We start from the raw sequence: 24608 nt of genomic DNA on the forward strand, positions 1-24608 counted from the left end.
TGTGTGTGTGTGTGTGAGAGAAGAGTGTGTGTGTGTGTGTGTGAGAGAAGAGTGTGTGTGTGTGTGTGTGAGAGAAGAGTGTGTGTGTGTGTGTGTGAGAGAAGAGTGTGTGTGTGTGTGTGTGAGAGAAGAGTGTGTGTGTTGTGTGTGAGAGAAGAGTGTGTGTGTGTGTGTGAGAGAAGAGTGTGTGTGTGTGTGTGAGAGAAGAGTGTGTGTGTGTGTGTGAGAGAAGAGTGTGTGTGTGTGTGTGAGAGAAGAGTGTGTGTGTGTGTGTGAGAGAAGAGTGTGTGTGTGTGTGTGAGAGAAGAGTGTGTGTGTGTGTGAGAGAAGAGTGTGTGTGTGTGTGAGAGAAGAGTGTGTGTGTGTGTGAGAGAAGAGTGTGTGTGTGTGTGAGAGAAGAGTGTGTGTGTGTGTGAGAGAAGAGTGTGTGTGTGTGTGAGAGAAGAGTGTGTGTGTGTGTGAGAGAAGAGTGTGTGTGTGTGTGAGAGAAGAGTGTGTGTGTGTGTGAGAGAAGAGTGTGTGTGTGTGTGAGAGAAGAGTGTGTGGGCGCTGGTGTCTGGTGGTTTCGGTGACGTGATCGGACAATATGGTGGGAAGGGCAGAAATCTGTTTCATGATGTGAAACCAGTTTGCAATCGCCTGCTCTGCCCATCAATGGTGGGCCGCATTTCCCACCATCGGATGTCGGGAACCTCACTGTAATACAACTGCATATAATTATAAGCCCAGCCTGCTGGAATCATCCCCTCACGCTGGATCATCCGAGCATTTCAGTGTTATTGTGCACCGACGTGTTTCACAACAGCATATCTAAGGCATGCACTTAGTGGGCTGCACTTTGAGGGGAACTCAGAGGTGAGTGCACAGTAACATTGCACAGTGCTTGCCAGGTTCGCCTGTTGGACTTCAAGGTTGAGGCGCATTGGGCAGAGTGGTGGAAGCAGTGCCCTGCGGTTGAGGCAAGATGAGGTGGGGGGGGGGGTGCGTAAGGGCTGCCTTGCGGTTGAGGTGAGTTGGTGTGGGGGGCAAGGGCTGCCCTGTGGTTAATGGTGGTGCACAAGCATGTGTGGGGTTGGCGGGGAGGGAAGCGGCCATGCATTATGAAACCTTACATGAATTGACCATTCCTCCACAGCTGAGAGTGTTCAGGTGCAGCCACATTGACATGCTTGGAGACGGGCCTCTAGCTTATCTGCCCACTCAAGCAACGCAGAGGCATGAAATTGCCACCAAGTGCTCCAGAGCTTTTCACTCCTTGCACACAGACTGGAAACTAATGAGCGCTTCAGTGGACTGCAGAACGCTTGGACGACTGGGCACATTGTACAATCTCCTTGCAGAAGCTGGCCACGGAGCAGTCACTGGTGAAGGTATTCACAGCCCCTTGCAATGTCATTATTCCAGTTTGGACCAGTTTCCCCCATGGTTCAAGCTAATAGTGCAGCCTTGCATTGTGGGTTAGGAGAATGCCCACGTCTGAGCTGAGTGCACAGCATGCAGTCCAGTGGACAAAGTTGCTGCCAATCGGTCGGATGGAGTGGGCAGAGGAGGGTAGGGTTCCTGGCAGCCATGCAGTGCACTAAACTCTGGCCATCCAAGTGGTGGCCAGCACACTCCCGGATGCGTTGAGGGACCTTCAGACTTAACCGAGACAGGTTCTTAGAACATCCAAGCTAACCCAAACATCTCTCTCTTTTTCATCCTGCAGGAGGAACACGGAGCCTAGTGAAATAGCTATATACCTCGTGGCGTACAGAGAGTGGAGACGAGGAAGAAAGGAGTGTGAGGTGCCTGGCTGGGCAGAGGGAGTAGCAGCACCCTCAGGGAGAAAGGGCGGCTGGGTTCCCACACATGCAGCTGAAGAGCCACAGAGAGCCAACACTGGTTGGTACCTAGCTAGACCTAGGGTCTACAGACACCGCCTTTCATTCCCGTAGAGCACCGAGAACCAGTGTCGCTGAAGACATGGAGGGCATCCACTGCCAGTGGCCGTGAAAGTGACTGCAGTGTTCAACTTTTATGCCAGTGGCTCCTTTCAGGGCTCCACAGGTGACCTGTGTGGGATATTGCAAGCCTCCACCCACAAATACATCCATGAGATCACAGAACCCATCTTCGTGAGGGCACACAACTTTGTGCATTTTGCCTGGGACCAGGAAAGCCAGATGCAAGAGCGATTGGATATGCCCGGATCTTGGCTTTCCCACAGGTGCAGGGTGCGATCAACTGCAGTCGTGTGGCACTCAGATCTCCATCGCAACAAGCAGTCAACTATGTCAACCGCAAAGACTTCCATTCGCTGAATGTGCAGCTGGTGTGCGACCACCACAAGTGCATCCTGCAGGCCTGCGCACGGTTCCTAGGATTTGTCCATGGCTCCTACATTCTCTGTCGGTCACAGATCCCTGACAACTTCCAGAGTCCACACGGGCCGCAGGGATGGCTCCCTGGGGACAAGGGCTACCTGCAGAGGACATGGCTGATGACACTCGTGCGGTGGCCTCAGACTGCAGCAGAGCAAAGGTATAACAAGGCTCGTGTTCGTGATGAAGCAAACCAAACCTGAAAATGAGGTTCTGGTGTCTGGACCTGTCTGGCGGAGGCCTGCAGTATAGTCCACAGAGGGTGTCACGCATCATCGTCACCTGCTACACCCTTTACAGCCTGGCGCTGCAACAGGGAGGGGAGCTGGCTGAGATGGAGATGGTGGAGCTGGAGGTCTTCTCCAATGAGGAGTGCATCGACGTGGATGAGAATGAGGAGTTCCTCAAAGGTGACGATGACGGCAATGAGGCCCTCGCACTAGCCAGATGAGGCAGGCAAATTCAAGAGGTCTTCATAGCTGCTAGATTCATGGAGGATGATGATGACATGCAGTGAGGAGACACCATAGATCCTCACATTGCATCTGCGAACATTTGACTCCTGTCTGGCTGATGGCAATGCACAAACCCTCTGTTATAAGGGTGCTGTCATGGGGAAGCAGCAGAGGCCCTAATCGTCGCTCGATTGCAGGAGGATGACGATGACATGCAGTGAGGACATTCCACAGATTTTCACATAGCCTCTATGAATGTCTTGACTCCTATCTGGCTGAGGGCAGCTCACTTGCACTCTGTGATCAGGGTCATATCATGGACATGCAGCCGTGAAACTTTAAATGCACCTGATCCTTTGTCAGCCTTCAGCACCTAAGCCCTTCAAAAGCACAGCGTCACTGGTCACAGGTGCTGAAGAGATGGTTACCAGCCCTACCTTAAAGGTGCCAAGAGCACACAGAGAGAATGACGGAACTCTGTGATGCCTGCCCATGACATTCTGGCAGCAATGACAAGCACCATCAAGGTGTAAGCATCACTAATATGTCCAGAGAGTGTTAGGCCAGATCATCACTTTTTCTGAAGGCTGCACAAAGCACAGGGAAGAGGCCCTGAACTGAGACACCTGCCTTTATCTTGTGCAGAAAGGTTTCACATCTGAGTGACACGAACACTGCTCATCAGAACAAGGAGCCATAGGCAGGGAGACATTCTTGGGAGTTTATCTGCAATAGTGAACATTATGTACAAGTGATTAACAGCCATGCGCAGGCTGTACAATTACATCTTCTTAATCTTTCTCACCCTGCAGCTACCTCTTGGTACTCCTCAGACATCCACAGGGGAGAGGCAGCCTGCTGACTGCTACGCCCTGTCTGTGATGACCTTGGCGGGCACCCTCTGGAGGGCTGAATCCTGCAGGGCCCCGGCCTGCTTTCGGAATCCTGCTGTGTGGCAGTGACACCCTCCTCAGCCTGAGGAGCTGGATTTGCCGGGGTCACAGGAAGAGGGGATTCGGATGGGCTGGACACTTCTGGAGTCACCTGAGTGGATGGCACCAGGGTGTGCACCTGCTGATCCTCCTCCATATGGGTGCCCATGGGGCCCTTGGCTGATTCCTTGAGGTGAAAGGGTAGCTGGAGTGAGATCGAGCTCCCCAGCACCCCTCTCACGTACACACTGTTGGAGGCCAACTATGGTGTCAGCGATGGAGTTAAACCCTCGCAGCAGTGCAGGAGCGAAGTCCTGGACCAAGGTCCCCATGGCAGCCACCATCCTGCCAGTGTTGACCTTGGTGCGTTGGCATGCCGGTGCTATCACCTCAGCCTGAAGGTGGACGGATTCATCCATCGTGCTTTAGAATCTGAGGAGTGTAGCGGACATCCCCTCCTGATCTTTCTGAGCTTGCCTTTGCAGCTCCTGCAACTGAGGTATTGCCGAGTCCAGAGGCCTGTCATCTGACTTGGACTCAGCAGCTTTCTGGCCTCCAGCAGTGCTCTGAGTGCTAGAGATCTGGGAAGTCCCTGCCACTGCCTGCTGTGGATCAGACAGTGTGATGTGTTCACCAGATTGTGATACCGAGCTTACTTTAAAGCCAGGTCCCACTGAGATGTTTGCCTCTGCGCTGGTGGAGGGTGTGGGTGAGCACTGTGACGGGTCTTCAATGAAGGTGCCTTCAGATTCCTTCAGAGGTTGCTTCAGGGTTTGATTGAAGGCTCTGGGTCGTGGACTCTGTTGGTTGTTTCCCAATTGTGCATGCGAAAGCAAGGAGAGATAATTAGTGCATGGCAGTGGATTCTGAACAGGACACATCACTCACAGCATGATTGTCTGATGGGTGTTGCATTGCTGGATCCTCACTTGGTAGAGCATTGCCGACCTCACCATCAATGCAGGAACAGTCCAGATCCTTGGTGGCCAGCTGGATGGCTCTATTTTCAAAGTCCGCGAGGACCTTGATTTCAGGCATCCCTCCACCAGTTTGCGACCTCTCTCTTTTGTTTTGTGCCAGCTTGTACTGCATGAACAGAGATGGAGAAAATGTAAGCAGGATGCTGCCAGGCCAGATGCTAAGTATGCCTGGCCTGGCATGTGTGGGAGGTGAGTGTTCCATGGACAGGATGAGGACAATGAAGATGTGTGTGAGAGTGAATGGCGATGTCCCTTGAGCTGGCAGAGAGTAGGATCCCTGTGGATGTGTGATGGTTTTGTGAGTGTGAGTTGAGAGCGAGAAGAGTGACTTACCCTAGCGGAATGGAGGAGATCATTCATCTTTTTTCGCCATTGGTGGCTGTCCTCTTTTGTAAGGTGTTGGTGCTGACCGCCACTGCCACCGCCTCCCATGCTGAATTAGTGATGTTGCTGCCCACCCTGCGGCCAGAGCAGGGATAGAGGACATCTCGACAGGCTTCCACTGCGTCCAAAAGGCGCTTGACGGATGTGTCATTAAACCAGGGGTCTGCAGCCTTCTTGCCTTTCGAGGCCATGTCTGCTTTGCAGCAGTCCTAGGCTGGAAGCTCAGAGTTTTGCACGCGGCTGCACTATAAATAAGGCGCCTGGTGTGATGAAGCAGAGGTGATGGTGTGGCGGATGACCGAGAGCCGCCCGCCATTGAAAAGGCTTGTTTTCCAGGAATGCTTAATTAATGAGGTGGACTAGGATGATACGGCGTGAAAAGTTGCCATTGCAGCCGGTGTGTAAAACGTCCTTCTTCCCGCTGCTACCGCATGTGTTGCAAATCTGGGGTGATTGCGCCCTGTGTGAGAGAGAGAAGCGTGCGTGCATGTCAGAGAGACAAGCGAGTGTGGGTGGGTGGGTGTCAGAGAGAGGTGAGAGTGTGTGGGTGGGTGTCAGAGAGAGAGGTGAGAGTGTGTGAGCGTCAGACAAAACATTGTGTGTGTGTGTGTATGTGTGTGTGTGTGTGTGTGTGTGTGTATGTATGGGAGAGAGAGCGTGGAAAAGTATGTGTATGAGAGAGACGGGGGAAAAGAGTGTGTTTGCGTGTCTGTGAGAGACAGAGCAGAGTGTGCATGTAAGTCTGGCTTACTTCCATTCTGTGTTCTCACTCACCCTCACCCGCACTCTCACCCAATCTCACAGTGAGAGTGCTCACTGGGAATGAGCCAGACACACAAACTCTCACCATCTCACATTCTAGTGGTCACCTTTATTTATTACTCATTTTTAAAATGATCAATTTATTGTTTTGACACTTTTTTGCTCAGCAAATTGTTTCTTTTCATATGTCAGGTTTTCTTTTGAAATTCATGTTTAATTTTGTGCCAAACCTTAACTTTCTGAAATTTGCTCATGGGCCCCTTGAGTGAGAAAAAAATTGAAATGTGGCCCCTTACACAATAAGGTTGGACAAGCCTGTCCTTGAAGGACAAAGGAGGCAGAGCATAGGAATACTACCACCTCCAACTCACACCACCATCCTGACTTGGAACTCACTGTTGTTGCATCAGAAATATGAAAATCCCTCCCTAACAGCACTCTGAGTGTACCTACACTGAATGGACTGCAGTGGTTCAAGAAAGCAACTCACCACCACCTTCTCAAGAGCAATTATAGATGGGCAATAAATGCTGGCCTTGCCAGAAAAGCTCACAATCCATGTAAGAATGAAAACAACTGGGTAGCAGTGGAACAAAAACTGAAAAAAAATGGCAATACAATGTTAGAGACCTACCTGTTGCAATTTTTGAATGGGTCCTGATCTAGGTGGTTAGCATTCCTGCCCAAAACCTAGCAAGGACCTAATTAATATATTAAAATGAGAGTCCCATGACACTATCTAACCTCAAATACCATTTTAGTGTCGACTGCCATAATTTCTTCCTCAATCTGCTATAAACTATGGAGCATTACCGATGTGGAGATGACATTTATGGTCCTACATAAAGTGATTAGTGAATCAACCTCTTAAGGGTGTAAGCAAATATGGCAATGACTTTTTTCATTATTTTTGGAACATAAGGCTTAAAGGTCTCCTTGAGTTGAACTCCCTTGAATGTCCCTTGCTATTTATGTTTCCCTCCCACTTCAGATTGTTGCTCCATTGACACACATTTTTTCCAACCCTCCTCATTAAGACACTGCTTCAGGCCCACTTCAGTCTCTGCCTTGCTTGATTTCCCACTGTCCCAAATGGAAAGATGCCCATACACAGTGTGATTGATTTTTTTTTTCTTTCATGGAATATGGACGTCACTAGCAAAGCCAGCATTTGTTGCCCATCCCTCATTGAACTGAGTGGCTTGGTAGGCCATTTCATAGGGTTGTGGGTCTGGAGTCACACGTAGGCCAGACCAGTTAAGTATGGCAGGTTTCCTTCCCTAAAGGACATTAGTGAAGCAGATGGTTTTTTTAAAAATAATGAACACTGAAAATGCTGGAAAAACTTCTGCTTCAGAAGAAGAGACATTCGGACTCGAAACATAAACTTTGTTTCTCTCTCCACAGATGCTGCCAGACCTGCCGAGTTTTCCTGCATTTTCTGTTTTGATTTTAGATTTTCAGCATCCACGATATTTTGCTTTTATCTTAGGGATTTTAAAAAAATGACAATTGATGTTTATTCCATAGTCATCATAACTGTGGTTAGTTTTCAATTCCAGATTTTATTAATTGAATTTAAATTCCACCAGCTGCCATGGTGGGATTTGAATCTATGGGGAGGATCTTCCGGTCGGGGAGCGGGGGTGGGCCCACTTGCTGATACGTAAAATGATGTCGGGTGGAACTCCCGACGTCACCTCGCGTCATTTCAATTTTCAGGTTGGCGGGGGTGCAGCCGAGTCAGCTGTGCGCTCGCCAACCTGTCAACAGCCTATTGAGGCCATTTTAAAAAGTAATTAGCCTCATTAATGGACCTGCCCATCCAACCTTAGGGTTGGCAGGCAGGCCGGGAGCCCTGGTGGGCTTAAGAAAAAGCATGAAACCCCATCCATGGGCGGGATGAGGTTTCATGAGGGTTTTTAAATATTTAATAAAGGTTTCAGTAAAAGTGATGGACATATCCCAACTCATGTGACAGTGTCACATGAGGGGACATGTCAGGGAAATATTGCTTTCATTGGTTTAACATTTTTAAATTTGGAGCCGATCTCCCTGAGGCAGCACTTAGCCTCAGGGAGATCAGTATGCTCTACGCGAAAGAGCACACTCTTGGCTGAGGGAATCCTCCTCACCCGCATAGGGAGCGCATAGTGCTTCCTGGCGGACGTCACGCTGGGTGGGCCTTAATTGGCCCGTCTATGTAAAATGGGGGCGCTGATCAGAGGCGCGCCTACCCGCTCCCGCTCCCTCCTGCACTTTCCCCCCACAATGGGGTGAAAGTTTTTACCTATGTCCCCAAAGCATTAACCTGGGCATTTGGATTACTAGTCTAATAACATTAGCACTGGGCCACCATCTCCCTCAGAATGCTAACAACTCAGCTCCTGTTTTTAAACAAGGCCTGATCACAAAAATCAATTGGACCAATGTCATTGAATGGGTAAAGTGCACATTTCACTCACTGCTCACCTGATGTACCAATTTAAAGAAATGTATGTAATATACTGTTAAATAGAATTCCATTAGAAAAAGGTTTGCTGAGTTTCATCTCTAACTTTTGAAAGTCTATCAAATTAATCTACTAGACATTGATAAGTAAAAGAGAATACACAAAAGCACAGTCACTCTAATTGATAAAAGGCATGTCTCTGGATTATGATGCCTGCACTTATAATTGCACTACAATGGCCAAATAATTTGTTCTCAATCATTTGGTGGCAATAAAAAGAAGTAATTTGAAAGCAAAGTAAACCAACACTATGTGCTAAATAAAGCCAATTCCTTCCTTGCAAGCATATTGGGGCACATGGAAGTCAAAACAATCTTTTCTGGGAGACATTTAGCTGAAAGCTAGAGTATAATTTTGGCACAGATGTAATGGTAAACAGTTGCAACTTTCTGTTACCTGGTGCTGAATTAAATGTAGTGGGAGTGCTGTCCTCTGAGAGAGTGGAGTTGTGCAAGAAACTTCCAAGCCCTGATTCTTCTGTCTCTTTAGGCACTCCAGGTGAAATGATGATCTTCTCCCTTCAGGAAGCAAGGTACATTAAACATTGTACGTAGTTGTTACTGATGCATTACTAGGCCTAATAAGGACTTAGTTTTTTAATAAAACCAGAATCAACAATCATTGGACACTTTTTCACCTTGAGTTCAACATTTCATCTTCTTTTGTCTAGTTTTTACATCCTTTCTTCTCCTGAGTGAATATTATATAATTATATTACTTTATCTGTATTGTGTTGGTGCATGGTCTGTCATGCCCAGTGAAGGCATGTCCTATTCATAACTTTACATGTGGACTGCAGTATGTGTGGACTCAGTACATAAGTTTCTGGAGCTGTCTTTTATTTGAAAATGAACACTGAAAGACTGTTAAGATGGCTGCCAAGAGTCATGTGACTTATGCAATTTCTGCACAGACAAAGGATTAACTCACGTCTGAAAATGCATCTGGAAAGTTCAAAAATGCAAATGGGGTTCTCAGGTGCAAAGGGGCCATTCTTACCAGCTTAGTAGAAGGGATCTAATAAACAATGACTGCCAAATGTGTCAGAGCTGTGAAGATAGAATACCAAATAAGATATTCCAGTGAGCTAATTGTAACTGGTATGTTGATGGGTTATCAATCATTCCCTCATTGAGTATCAATGACCCTGGCTCCAACCATTATGTTAGAAGTTGATCATCTGACCGAAAGTGTCTTTAGATACTGAACTGTATTTATCTCAAGACCCAGAGAGAAACTCAAGCAGTGTACACAACACTAGTTGCAGGACATCAGCAGCAGTGAGGGCAGTAGACCCAACCCTTTTAAATCTGGAGACTGTTACATCTCTTTGAGAGATTCCTGCAACAATCCCTGATATACAACTACAGTTATTGAAACCACCTAAACTACCCTTTCGATATGAAAGCACACCCTTTGCCAGGCCTGTAATGAATGTTTATTCCTACAACATGCCAGACCTTTGAACAATGAATAAAAATACCTGGAAAAACTCAGCAGGTCTGGCAGCATCTGTGGAGAGGAACACAGTTAACGTTTCGAGTCCGTATGACTCTTCAACAGATCTAAGTAAAAAGAGAAAAGAGGTGAAATTTAAGCTGGTTTATGTGGGGGGGTGGGGGGGGGGGGCGCCAGTGATAGGTGGCCCTCTATCCAGCTCTACCTGTCCCAACACCCCCCAACTTAAACCAGCTTATATTTCACCTCTTTTCTATTTTTACTTAGTTCTGTTGAAGAGTCATACAGACTTGAAACGTTAACTGTGTTCCTCTCCGCAGATGCTGCCAGACCTGCTGAGTTTTTCCAGGTATTTTTATTTTTGTTTTGGATTTCCAGCATCCGCAGTTTTTTGCTTTTATCTTTGAACAATGAACTATTCTTTTGTTTACAACTTGTAACAATGCACTATTCTCTCAAACTGTATATTTCTCATGTGCATGTGTATTACATCTAATGCGGGAGTGATGTAGCATTTAGACTTTTGTGGTGAATAAATCACCTTATCTAAACCCATCAATGGTTGCTACTGTTGTTTAAATTGACCACACATTCTGGGGACTAAGAAACACACACATCTTCCCCTCCAAAACCACATTGATTACAGACAGTAGGAGAAAGGGTAGAAGGGTTTCATTTCTCTACTGACCCTGTCTGTAACAGGTTTCACAGATGCTCGAAACCTTCTTGCATCTCTCGTAAGTGACGATTCTTCATGAATGACCTTAGTATATTGGGGGAAAGGATTGCATCAGTGAAATTTGATCTGTGAAGTTAGTCACTTCTGGTTTCTTCTTACCAGGAGATCAAATTTTTTTATAGGTGGGCTTGGAAAAGGAATCAGGCTGGGAGACTTTTTAATGTAACAGTCTCCAAGTTTAAAAGGATTGGGTTTACTGCTTGTGCCACAGTGTCTATCTATCATTACAAGATGGCAACTAGGTTTTCAAAATCTACTCCTGCTGGAACAAGGCTGTGAATTTGATAACCCTCCCTGAAAATGGATGAGGAGGTTGTGATGTACAATTAATGCACATCTGTTGCTTCCGATGCAGACAGATAACATGCAAATTTCATAATGCCTGCTCATTACCATGATTGTAATATGTAGACAGCACTAACCGTACTGTTGAGCAGGGAGCCCAAAATTGTGAAAAGCTAGGACCAGTTAAAGCCAGCCTGCACCTGTAAAGGGGAGGCGAATTACGGCTGGAGCAGATGCTGGAAGTCAATCTAGAATTGATTCTGAGCTGGAAAAGACACAAGAAAGGCACACCAGGGGGAAATCACCAGTTCAGATCCTGACTCATCACATACTTTAGAAGATAACTTAGAGGCGGGATATGCATGTGGTGAGTCACAAGTAGGCCACAGCAAGGGCAGCAGGCAAGGTTAGCATAGGTGCCAGTTGCCTGAAAGGTGAGGTTGCACATGAATTGTGCTGAAAAGCATTCAGCTGAACACTTCCCTGGGTCATGCTACAGAAGAAGGCCTATGGGTATGCAGAATGAAATGCTTTGTACATTGTCAGGCCCGTTAGAAAGGCTGCATTCAATATGAAGGAACTTGGCACTAACAGGGCTTTGTACAAAACTTGGACCCATTCTTTTCAGTATGGAAATGGTGGTCAACTCTATTAGCCCACTTGTGGACCACACCCTGATGCAGTGTCTGACGGATAATGTCTTAGCTTTCACAAGCACATATCTGGGTGCTGAAGTGGAAGCACAGAAATTTGTTATGCAAAGTCAATTTGTGCAGTATAAGCACATTGCTATCATCCAAGCCCAGTTTACTGCCATCTAGGTTTAGAGTGCTACCATCATGTTTGTGGATGCCTGTATTTAAAGGGATTTTCAGGGTATCACAGCAGTCCAGCAAATGGTCCTCCTGCTAGGATTGCTGAGGCACCACACAATGGGAGTGACAGTGTCTCTGTGTAGCATGAACCTACTGTCCTCTCTCAGGATGACAGCATTTGCCCTCCCACCCCTGCTGCTCCATCAATGCCCTTGCTATTGCCCATCAGTCAGTCAGCCCAGACTATTGCCACCCTTGACAAGATGATGCAGACTGCAGCTGGGTCTCCTAGACCCAGAATTTCTTGAAGCTGACATCCAAGGCTATCTGCAGTCACCTCCGCTGAAAGCCAGCAGCCTTCCACCAGCCATGTAACAATTGTTGAAGTAACACTCTATAGGAACACTAAGACAAACAAAGGTACATGGAAGACAGGCACTTAGGGGATGCAAAAGGTGATTAGTTGATGTTTGTAGGCAATATAGCTTCCCCTCCAACAGTGGTGGCCTGGCTGCAAAATCCATTTTTAATTTAAACTTTAAAAAAGCTAGAGAGAAGGCATCTCCTTTTTGAGGTGCCCTCTCTCCCTGACTTACCTGCTATCGCAGACTACTATTGTTTTCAAGCTGAAAGGTCTCTGGTCCTCCAGCTTTGAGATTCTGCCCACTGTCCTTAATTGATCAGAGAACCTGCGCTCTGGCCATTAATTGAATGCCCTGGGGAAATTCATAATGAATGACTGTATCTCACACTGTAGGGGCTTCTGGTCCATATTTGAGCCTGATGGTGGGGTCCAGAAAATCCTGACCAAGGTGTGGACTGTTGGTGAAGGGGTAATTAGGGTTGCATTTCCTGGTATTGCAATTGGATGAGTTGTTTATGGACAGCTTGGCCAGAAAGGCACTACCTAAGTTGCCTAATGGGGAGAGAGAGAAAGAGAGATGGGGATGATTTTTTCTCTCAGAGGCATACCACATATTCTCCAATGAGTGAGACAGGTCTTGATTACAGGTTAACTATTAGCCTTGGCATGCTAATGTACATGGGTAAACAAGAATGCAGCTGCAAGTTTATATGAGATTCAATCTGTTTATAGAAAGTGCTCGAACAGGACTTTAAGTTTGGAAATGAGCCTGCTATCGTATCATACAATTGTATTTTTGACCGTTTCATCCAACAATTTTGATTAATATCAGCATCAGTTATATTAAAAATAAGTTAGAGTTAATTTTTTCTAAGTTACCTAATGATGTTGCTGAAAGGAGCCCCTTTGAAGGAGACTGCCTCCTTTTATCGCTTTCCTCACAGTAATTCACTGACAGAGCGAGCTGTTTGTCATCATGCTCTTGATAGGAATTCCTTCAAAGGGCAGGGGGAAACAAATACACAATTAAATTAAAAGAAAAATAAATATAGTTTTGACATTTATGCAAATAATTATCAAGAAAATCAAATATATAAGTGACCCATTGATGGTTCTATAGAGATCGTACATATTGGTCAGTCAAACCTGAGTTAAAAAATCAGTATAAAGAGTCAAGACTTTCTAAAAATTCCATTCCATCCAGCAGTTCAATAACAAAAGGAAACCTTTTCTTAGTTGCACTCTTAGCTTCACTTATTTGCCATAAGAGATCTGAAAGTAAATTCTATACACTACAAGAGAAACAGGTGCTGAGGAATGAATATTCCCTGATATACCTAAGGTACTTAGGATGGATAGTCTCAATTTGGTATTGTACTTGTCTATTGTTTAAAGTCACATGAGTGAGTCCCTTGATGGGAGCAAGCATACTGCAGCAATTATACTTAAGGGTTTCTTATATTGATAATTTATATCTAAGAATGATCCAGAGAGTCTGAAGTAGAAAAAAATGTCTTTAATTACCTCATCAATTTAAATATTTCCTGGATATAACAATCTCCTACATAATTCTGAAAACTGTGCACTCAGGACAAATAGTCCCATTGTTTGCTATGGAAGCCAAATACTCACGATGGATAGTTCCCTAAAGCATTTTGAAGTGGACATTTAGAATGAAGAGTGTCTTAGATTGTTATGGAATTTGGCTGTTTGGGATGCCTATTCAATGGCATACTGTGGAATTCAAATACTTAGAATAGTAGCACTCTTTGTTAGTAGCTCTGGTTACTAAGGGGAAAAGCCACTTGACCCACGTTAAATCATCTCGGTTAAACTTAAAATATGCTTTCCAGATCAGTCAAATTTTGCTTTATTCTGAATCTGCAAAAAATCGTGAAGTCATTCCTATTCAGAAGCACTTCTCTCAGAAGAGGACAGTTGATAAGTCCATGGTTTCAAAGTCAAAAAAGTCTGTGTGAAATTGGGATAAACATTGAAAAATAAAATGATGAATATCAGGAATAAATATATTTGTCAGGATAAATAATATTTTATGGTGATGTCATCAATAATGTGCAATTCAAAACTTAAAGCATGAATCATGCTTGTACAAAAATTGATCAAACTGTCAATGGTACCAATGATGTGTTACCCAACGGGGGAGATTTTGCAACCACCAGCCTGGTAGAAACAAGATGGTAGTGCCATGAAAATAGTGGGGAATTAAAATATACATGGAAAAGTTTCAACCGATTCTGTGGCTGCCACAGTCTTCTCCTCAGGCTTACTGCTGGACAGCCAGAGTGCCCACCTGAGTCATGTGATAGTCCCTTTCAAAATGCAATTGGAATCCTATGATGTGTGAGGCAGACCATGAGTTGTGCATATTCAGACCAGTATTAGCTGAAAAGGAGCCCAAAGCTGTTGTTTTATGGGATCAGAAGGAGCTTGTAGCCTCCTGAATTGCCAAAAGCAGCCTGGGCTGGTGCTACTCCAGGTCCTCTGCCCAAGATCATACAACCAAAAATCTGTCTAACTCACCCTTAAATATATTCAATTACCTAGACTCCACTGCTCTCTGGGGCTGGAAATTCCAAAGACTAACAATCCTCTGAGAGAAAAAAATCCTCATTTCCATCTGAAATGGGGGATCCCTTATTCTGAAACTGTGTCCCTAGTTCTAGATTCCCTCATGAGGGAAACATCCTCTCAGTATCAGTATCTACCCTGTCAAGCTCCCTCAGGACCTTGTACGTTTCAACAAGATCGTCTCATTCTTTTAAACTCCCATGAGTATAGCCCAAATCTGTTCAACCTTTCCACATAAGACAACCCCTTCATCCAGGAATCAACCCAGTGAACCTTCTCTGAACTGCCACCAATGCAAGTATATCTCTCCTAAAATAAGGAGGCCAAAACTGTACACAGCACTCTAGGTGTGGTCTCATCAATACACTGTAGAATTGTAACAAGATTTCCATAAATTTATATTCCATTCCCCTTGCAATAAAGGCCAACATTCCTTTTGCCTTCCTAATTACTTGCTGTGCTTGTATGCTAATTTTTTTGTGATTCATGTACGAGGACACCCAAATCCATCTGTACTATGGCATTCTGTAGTCTCTCTCCCTTTAAATAAACTTTTTTCTTATCTATTCTTCCTACCAAACTGGATAACCTCACAATTTCCCATATTATATTCCATCTGGCATACTTTTGCCCATTCACTTAACCTATCTATATCTCTTTGCAGAGCCATTATGTCCTCCTCACAACTTGCTTTCCTACCTACTTTTGTATCAGCAGCAAATTTGGCTACAATACCATCTGTCCTTTCATCCAAGTCATTAATATAGGTTTTAAATAGTTAAGTTCCCTGTGGCACCCCAGTAGTTACAGTTTTCCACCCTGAAAATGATTCATCTATCCCCACTCGCTGGGCAGAATTTTCCATCCTGGAGACTAAGTGCAGTTGCGGGCAGGAAAGTCAGTGTGATTCTTGTTGGGTGGCAGGAGGTCGGATTTATCTGCCTGATTTTCTGCTTTTCAGCTCATTAATTATGATCAACAAGGAGCTCGTTGAATCTCGTGATGGGACGGACAGGGATGCATCCGCCCCGCCGTTACCTCATGGGGCTGAAGGTCCTGGCACCATATTTAAACAGCACCTGCACAGACATTCATTCACTGCAGGCCAGGTATGTTGTTCCATTTTGCTTCACCATGGCATCCAAAAGGACAAAACCTCTTCTTCATGGTTCAGTGACGCCTCCCTGGGGATTCTGCTCCATGCCATCCAGGAAAGGCGGGAGGTCCTCTTTCCTTGGGTTGGGAATCGTAGGTCCTCGCACCTTACTACGTCGGACTGGGAGGAGGTCACCAGGGAGGTCAGCACCCATGGACAACAGAAAAGGACCGCCCTCCATTGCAGGAAAAGAATGAATGATCTGATGCTCTTTGCCACGGTAAGTAAAACTTCTATTCACTCCAAACTCACATTCACATAAGGGCTTCAGGTAGTCTGAGGGTTAGAGTTCACAGGGATGTCACCCATGACCAGAAGATGGGACATCAGCACTATATGTCTGGCAGCTACTTTAAGCTCACCATTTTAAGTAAGGTCCTGCACAAACAGTGTCTTAATCCCTTACTGGGGAGGGCTCAGCAGACACAACAGGCATGCATGCTTCTGAAATACTTCTTCATCCATAGTGCTCATAGTCAATCCATCTATCTTAGTGCAGGATAAGATCTCCCACAACAGATGGGAAAGAGCGAGACTGAAGGTGGCACCCCTGAGCTGAGGACACTCTCCTCCCATGAGGAGCAGGCAGCAGAGCTCGCTGGAGAGGACAGAGATTGTTCCCGCGCAGAAGCCGACATTGGATTCCCCCAACAAGCTTCTAAGAGTCCATCCAGTACGCATCGACAACATGCGACAATGACTGTGACTGTCCCATAATGTTGGAGTCTGCCTAGTCAACCACTAATTATCTCTTCTCTCTATTCCAGCAAGAAAAGCTGGAGGAAGAGCTCCAGTGAGCACCTCTGCCCCAGCCCCCAGGCCACCTCAGATGAGGAGACAGAAGAAACATCCGATGAAGACCTGTCACTGCGTTCACCTGCACCCTGCCCCAGCACAAATACACATACCTCGGTAGGTCCAAGTTCTAGAGTAGGTTCGGGTTCACAATTTGCTGATCACCTCACTGACATGTGGCAGTCGAGGTCTCTGACACTCGGAGGACTGCTGGAGACCAGCCCCCTGCTGAGTCCAAGTTCGATGACGAGCATTTGCAATCGGTCCTGGGAGAAATGTAAGAGATACAAACACAAGCAGGGGAACATCAGGCAGAATTGTCAAGGCTGTCATCAGGCTGGAATGAAGGATAGAGGAGTCCGTCCATGTTCTGTCTTATGTCCTGGCTCCAGCTGTAAGTGCATTGAAGTCTCCTTGTGAAGGGTTGTGGTTGCCTTGGAGACCCAGGTCCAGCAGTTTGTGCTGGATCTGTGCTTGGACTTGCACACCATCACTCTAGCCATGGGTGCATTCCATGAGTGGCTAAGCAAGAGGGGAAACAATGCACCTCAACCTCCTGCCAGGTTCCCCTGCTCCTCAAGGAGTCAGGGTGGGGCCCTCAGGCACCCTAAGGGAGGAGGTGTGCCAGCCAGACACCAAGGGGCATCCACCCAGGACAACCCAAGGGTGTCCTGCTGCTCCAAATCTCCTCTGCCTCAGACCCCGATAATTCCAGTAGGTTAGGCTGAGGAGGTGCACCTGCCCTAGAGCAGGAGACCCTTAGCAGGCTGGGGCCCTCCAGGCTTCAAGCCACCAGAGGATGCCTGCCAAAGTGATCTCAGACAATAGGGCATAGCAGTCAGCAGGCTTCCTCCACCTCTGCTGCAGATGTTGGAGCAGCGCCTAGACGTAGTGGTGAGGTTAGGAAAATTAAGAAATTTTGAATGCACAATGGTGGCATGGGTGTTCATTCAGTGTATATAATCTGCACTATTGCAAATATATTTCACACTTATCTTTCTCCAAGTCTCAGGTATTGAACGGCTAATCGATGTGATGCAAGGGCCCGCATTCAATCAAGGGTCTAAAATGAACCCCCACCACCCCTCCCAATTATCTCCCATCTGCTTACTCAGTTCCATTAAGTTTCACTCAGTCTCATCATAATGAATCATCTTTAGTTCCACATCTGACATGAACAAAGGTACTTCCTATATGAAAATGATGGCTGGACAAAACACATGTGACCCTTGCATCTCAGGCAGACATAATTTGCCCTTATGAGAATTGGTCATCAAGGTTAGTGATTATCCTGATGCTGTCGTACTAAAGTCTGCTGTTTGTGGATGTTGCAAGTATTTGTCAAGACCAACATTAAAGTCTTATCTCCCAAATGTACTTTGCAATGACATTTATTTTATGACAGAGTTTTTGGGAAAAGTGGCATTCATCATTGAGCATTATAGCCTTTCATGCCTCCCTGTAGCATATTTTCATCTCCGTGTTTAAGGCTGATTGTTATTCCTTTCTTAGTTCCCACTCTCCTCATGCATGATGCTGAACAATGAAAGATGGTTCCACTTGGTGACATTGGTGAATGTGTGATGTCAGAGGTGTGTACTCATCCTGATCAAGCCGTCTACTTGCCTGTGAGGATTATACTTTGCCCCTGAATGGTTGCCTAGTGGTGCTTTACAAAATCCTTCTGTAAAGGCACAGTACGCAAATTGATATGGAATTAATGACATGATTGTGCACTCATTGAATTAGGGTAGATAAAAAGGATTGGCCTTTGTGAGATGGACATTGTCGAGGACTGTCATGCTATCAAAGCATTGCTTTGGCACGTTTCTCAAGTGCTCAGCAGGACCTATGAAGGGAAGAAGTTGTCATTCACTGCTGTGTCAATACTGACTGGGTCACATCTCTCCCAAATGGCAGGGCAATGCAGGAATTGGCAGGCTTCCCACGAATGCAGGGTCATGAGTGTTTGTCAATAATCAAACAAGGGTCCTGCTGAACCACTCTCTGTGAGGACAATGCAAACATAACTCACAACCTTTGGTGCACGTTGTTGTGTAACAGATCACTGCATCCTGATGCCCGATGGCAACTTGGGGCTCAGTAGCAAGGTGAAGCCTCTGAATTATTCATACATGAGAGTTGGTGTTTGGAGAGGTGGTGTTGTCCAGATGTTATTCTCTCTTGAGGTGGTCAAGCGCTAACCATTGACAAACATTTTTCCTATTAGCGCCGCCTTGCTAAGTTGCTGTCACACTGGCATGAGTGCATCCATGGGTGCAATAGCGTTTCAGTCTCTTGAAAGATTTCATGCTCAATGACTGTTAACACCATGGTTGAAAGGACTGCATTATGTGTAGTTGCTTAAAGAGATGCGCTAGTGGAGTGCTGATCATATCCCACAGCAGCTACATGTTCCCTAGACTACAGCGCCTTCCAAGGATGACCTCATCGTTAGGGATGAAGGTGACTGATGCTGCCTCTGTGATCATTGTGAGATTGATGACTTTTCTGTGATATGTTGACTCTGACAATGAAGGTTTTATGTCCCCTGCATCGAAGAGAGCTTCAATCATGCAAACCTATCTTCAATTTATTCCTCTTGAAATCTTGTGACTATGAGGTTGTCACAGGCAGGTTTTCTGTGCTGTGCCTGTACAATGGTATCTTTATGTGGCTCATCTGAATTGTGGCCTTTGTCAGGTTCATCCCCTTCCAAGTCCTCCTCGTCCAAGGAGACGTCTAATTCCTCCATGTTTCACTCTGGCAACACATGCCTTTGCAGTGCCAGGTTGTGTAGGGCAGAGCAAACAACGATTATGTGGGACACACTCTGCTGTGAGTACTGGAGAGCCCCGCTTGACTGGTGCAAACGTTAGAAAAGCATCTTTGAGGCCAATAGTCGGCTCTATTAAGGACCTTGTGGCTGAATGTGCCATTAGCCTTTAGTCTTCTAGGGGTGCCCCTTATCTCCGAGGAGCCAACCCTCTAAGCGCCGAGTTCCCTCAAATATCTCTGGCACCTTGGAGTGACTCAAAATGTACGAGTCGTGTGAGTTCCCTGGGTACCTACCACAAACATGCTGGATCTGCTTTCTGTGGTCACAAATTAGCTGAACATTCTGAAAGTGAAATCCTTTTCTATTAATGAATCTCACAGGCTGCTGCCAGGAAGCTCTCAAGGACAGATGTGTGCAGGATATGGCGCCCTCCACTTGCAGGAAGCCTGAAGTCCAAACAACTCTGTTAGCCTGTCTTGTTTCATCCATGCGGTACTGCACATAATGGTGAACTTTACTGAAAAGGGCATCTGTCACCTCCCTTATGCATTTGAGTGTCACCGATTGTGATTCTGCAAAGGTCCTCAGTGGAGCCCTGGAAGAATCTGCTGACAAAAAAGTTGTGTAGCAGCACAGTGCAACGGGCACTGGATGTCCTCCAAGTCCGTGCGGCGTAAGTACCTCATGGATAATGTGAAAAATATGAGCTGCTACATCCCTAGACAAGTGAAAGCACCTGCAGCACTGTTTTTCATCTCCGCATATGAGGTGTGTCTTCTGTAAACCCTTTGATCACGCCAAAGTCTTCATGGATTTGGCCCCTCTTGGTCAGCATCTTGGACTTTCTGAGGCACCGCTGGCTCCGGTTCCTCAGGGCGGTGGTCTTACTTGAGCTGTGCCAATTGGCGATGGGCCGGTCTTCTTCTCATTCTAATCAATGCTATCTGTTATGATCACAGCCTGTGTTAATTGCTGTACAAACCAAATCCCATAGGGAAACTTGGCTTATGGGCCATGACCTTTTCTTTGTATTCTGAAAATGAGAAGAAAACATACAATCTCAGCAGTAAGAGGTCCAGTAACACTTTTGGGATTTCAAAAATTAAAAGTAAAAGTTTTATTCACACAGGTAAAAGAAAACTTAAGCACACATGATTACAGTTACACATTAGGGTTAGTCTTATAAAACATTCCCCCAAAAACTCTCTACTTGGTCAAACCCACAAGTAAGCACCTTCCAGGCAACACTCCCTTATAGATGTTTACTATGAAATCCAGTAATATTACACAAGGCAAACTGTGGCAGAATACACTTCTGAATAAAACTGTTTGTTGCAGCCCAAGACTTTTCTGGCTTGACTGGATGGGTGATTCAAAGTGCATCCTCTCCCAGCCCAGAACTCCAGCTATAGCTCAACAGCTCACAGCTCCAACTATCTCTACCTATATCCATAGCTCCAGCTCAACAGCAACTCTAAAATACCTTTTTTTCCCCCTTTCATCTTAGTCACATTGCTCTCACACCTATTAAAACTCAAACCCTGCCAAATATAAGATTTCCTATGGGCAGAATTTTGCCCTTGTCAGGCGGGCTTGGCAGGGGCGGTCGGGAAGCCGATTGCTGCCCGCGATCGGGGCGGTCCGCAATTTCATGCTGGTGGGCCAATTAAGGTCATTCAGCGCTGCCTGTGTCGAGGGGAGGAAGCAGGGCGAGTGCAAACCTTGCGCTTGTGCGTGGGTGCCCACTGGCAAAGCTCCCTGAGGCACAGAGCTGCCTCAGGGCGATGAACAATTTTGAAAATAAAAAATAAAGAGTTTTAAGGTGTTAAAAAACATGCCCCTCACGTGACTCTGTCACTTGAGCAGGGACATGTTAGAAATAAGGATGAAGATGTTTTTCAATGACGGATCGAAATCTCATCCTGCCAGTGGATGAGGTTTCGCAAAAAATGCAAAGGCCGCCTAGCCTTTTGCCTGCCTGCCAACTGTAAGGTTGGACAGGCAGCGAAAAATTTAAATCAATTGGATTGTGAATGGCCTTACTAGGCCTTTTAATTGTTGGTGGGCATGCTGCCAACTCATGTGTGCGCCCGCTGACTGAAATATTGCTCGAGTGTGCGATGACATCATGACCCTCGCCAGATGTCATTTTATTCTCATTCGAGCCGGGCATGAGCATTTTACGCTCATTCAGGTTGGCTGTGTGCCCACCTACTGAGCGAAAAATTCTGCCCCATGTTTCCATCTTGTCTTTGCTTTCAGGTCAATAAATTATAATAGCCCCAATACTTACACACACACATACATACACACACACACACACATATACACACATCCCTGGCCCACCTTCCTAGCAGCAATCAATGTTAGTTCCCGTTGCATGGTCTCCCTCCATATGCAAGGCAGCAATGGGGTTTTTAGCCCTTGACTTGCCTTTGTACATGGCATACCAAGCCCACCCTTGCAGGATTATATCATTCTGGAGGACGACAGATGGTTAAGTTTTTTCCTCAGACCTGACTGCATATTAACAACGAGGATCCTAATTAGAGACAAAAGATTCAAGTCCAAGGATACTCAGTCATGTTTCTGGTGGTTGTCCTCCAATGGCTTTGACAATACCTATCAATACCCAATCCTTAAATTTATGTCATGACAGCAAGCATGGTGCCTTGAATGCCATGACCAGTGCATTGGGAACCTGGAGGTCTATAGGGTCTATGCTGCCTCTGCACAGCAGATGTAGCCCTTTATTGACCTTACTTCCATTCTGACATGCCTCAGTAAGGCTAAGATGCCAATTATGACCATATGCACCGCAGCACCTAAAATTAATGGATTCTGTCCTAAATGTGCACCACTAATAAAGGAACCAAGCTCGCTCGTTGTGCATTAGACCCCCTGAGTCCAGTACTCAGTTCAGCCATGCTCTTCATGGTTTGAGTAGGACATTTATAGGGTGCCCCTTCAATCGACCAAAATTGCTGTGCTTAACTCTTCACATAAGTTAAGAGACCCTTCCCCAATTGATTTTTTTCTAGCTTGTTTTTTGTACTGTATCATTCCTCAGTGAAATTGAAAATAGTGCTGCTAACTTTCTTCCGTAAGATCAGCATCCAACCTCCCTCTATCACCTAACAAATTCCTCTCATTCTCCTCCATACTTAATGCCTCATAACTCTCCTTCCTCCTGTCACTATCCAGCCTCCCCCTGTTACCCTTGACCCCATCATTATCCATGTGGATATCCCTGTTCTCCCCCATGAACCCTTTAAAATTGATGACCCCATGCCCTTTGTCAACCTGGCCCCTCCCCTTCTCAAGGCCACATGCATCCTCACTTTTTGCGACCCCACCCCTTCCCCCGCCCACCCACCATGAGACCATCCAATATCCCCAATGACTTTTCAGCTACCGACTTACAGGATCCAGATGCCTCCCCTGAACATTACTGTGCCCTCTGCCTCACAATACCAGGAGTGGAATTATCCCAGATTTGCACGAAGTGCGGTGGCGAGCATGAAAAAAGACGTTTCACCCGCTGGCCGCAATGGCGCGTTTATGTGCCATATCATCCCCTTCCCGCCTCATTAACTATGTGGCCACAGGAAACATGGCATCTTGCTGGCGGGCGGCCTCTGAGTTGCCTGCTATGCTGTTACCTCGTCGATTCCTCATGCCGAGCACCATATTTAAACTGCAGCCACGCACACAGTTCTCGATGCTTGCAGCCCAGGACTACTTCGGTGAAGACATGGCCTCAAAAGCCAAGAAGTGACGCATCCCTGGGATGCCTTCTGGATGCTGTGGAGACCCGTTGCGTTGTGCTCTACCCCAGCTCTGGCCACAGGAGGCTCATCAGTCTCACCACTCCGGCTTGGGAAATGGTAGCAGAGGTGGTTGCACACAAGAGGTCGGCCATCCAGTGCAGAAAATGGATGAATGATCTCATCCTTGCCATCAGGGTAAGGAAACAATCTAATCACTCTAAACTCACACACTCACAAGGCCATTGCATTTCACTCACTGCCAGCTCAAGGAACATCACTCACTCTCTCACATCCACCCTCATATCTCCATCTGAACTCATCTTCTCTGGAGACTGCCTCCGCAGCCCTCTCCATCTTGAGGCCACTTGCACAGATCAACATGTGCTCCCACACACACCCTAGGTTACCCCCCTTCCCCAGTATAGTTCTCGCCCTGCAGCCTCTTCCCATGTTGAGGCCACTTCTCTACCTTCCTCAAGCAAGCCCTAGCCCTGCAGCCATTGAAAAGCCACCCCCTGCCTTACGGCTGGACTGGTAGGTAGAGAACTGCCCGTGAGTCCCCCCTAAAAGTGATGTGGTGTTGACTGCGAAGCCTGGCGCTGATGACAAGTGCTACCCGAAGCAAGGTAGGCAAACAAACCTCAAAGTCCTGAGCAAAGTGTAGCTTGCCAAGTGCATGCTGCTTATGCACAGTTGTGGAACACACTAACGTGCCTGGATGATCCAGTGTGGGGGCATGATTCCAGCGAGTAGGGCTCATAATGAAATGCTAAAGTGTTGAAATTAGGTGCCCGATGTGCAACGGCAGGAAATGTGGTGGAGTGGATGATTGCAAACTGGTTTCACGATAGCTTAAATCTGACTTTTGGCCTTCTCTCCATATTGTCCGCTCACACCTGCCATGACACCTGCGGCCAATGGGACCGGATGATTTCACCTCATGACTCGAACCACCAGGACCAAATTCCTTAGGTGACTGACCCCGCCCTGCACATCATACTGTGCACAACCATCACCACCCAGAGAGGCGTTCCCCACCCAAGACTGGGACTAAGACACGCATGCCATACAAAGCCCTCTAACATGACCCATACAGCCCCAGGACAGTCACTTCAATATGCCCCCGACAGCATCGCCTCAGCCCCAGGACGGTCTCTTCAATTTTCCCCTGGCAGTGTGGCCTCAGCCCCAGGACAATCTCTTCAATATGCCCCCAACAGCATAGCCTCAGCCCCAGGACTGTCTCTGACTCTTCATTGGACAGTGTTATAACTCTTGCCCCAGACAGTCTTTCACTACTCCACTCTGTTCCTTGACCACCCCTTAGCCCTGCCTCTGTCTCCCCCCTTGGCTCTCTTCTTTCCCCCTCTTGTCCTACCTCTGTCTCCCCCTTCGCCTCTCGTGTTCTAAACACCACCCGCCTTGTCCTGCCACTGTCTCAAAGCTCCCCTCTCATTTTCCACACACACC

At 46.5% G+C, this 24608-nt stretch overlaps 1 protein-coding gene across 1 annotated transcript in view; it reads right to left on the reverse strand.

Annotated features, from left to right (window-relative positions):
- The window catches only part of cacna1c (calcium channel, voltage-dependent, L type, alpha 1C subunit), a 1337968-nt gene that overhangs the window by 47302 nt on the left and 1266058 nt on the right, over nt 1-24608 (reverse strand). Inside the window, exons 46-47 of the mRNA XM_078568241.1 lie at nt 12929-13044; nt 8785-8906 (exon numbers count right to left, since the gene is read on the reverse strand). Coding sequence (XP_078424367.1) covers nt 8785-8906; nt 12929-13044 — 238 coding nt within the window. The remainder of the gene's footprint in view (nt 1-8784; nt 8907-12928; nt 13045-24608) is intronic.

The sequence above is a fragment of the Cetorhinus maximus genome, chromosome 22 (assembly GCF_964194155.1).
Source record: "Cetorhinus maximus chromosome 22, sCetMax3.hap1.1, whole genome shotgun sequence".
NCBI lineage: Eukaryota > Metazoa > Chordata > Chondrichthyes > Lamniformes > Cetorhinidae > Cetorhinus > Cetorhinus maximus.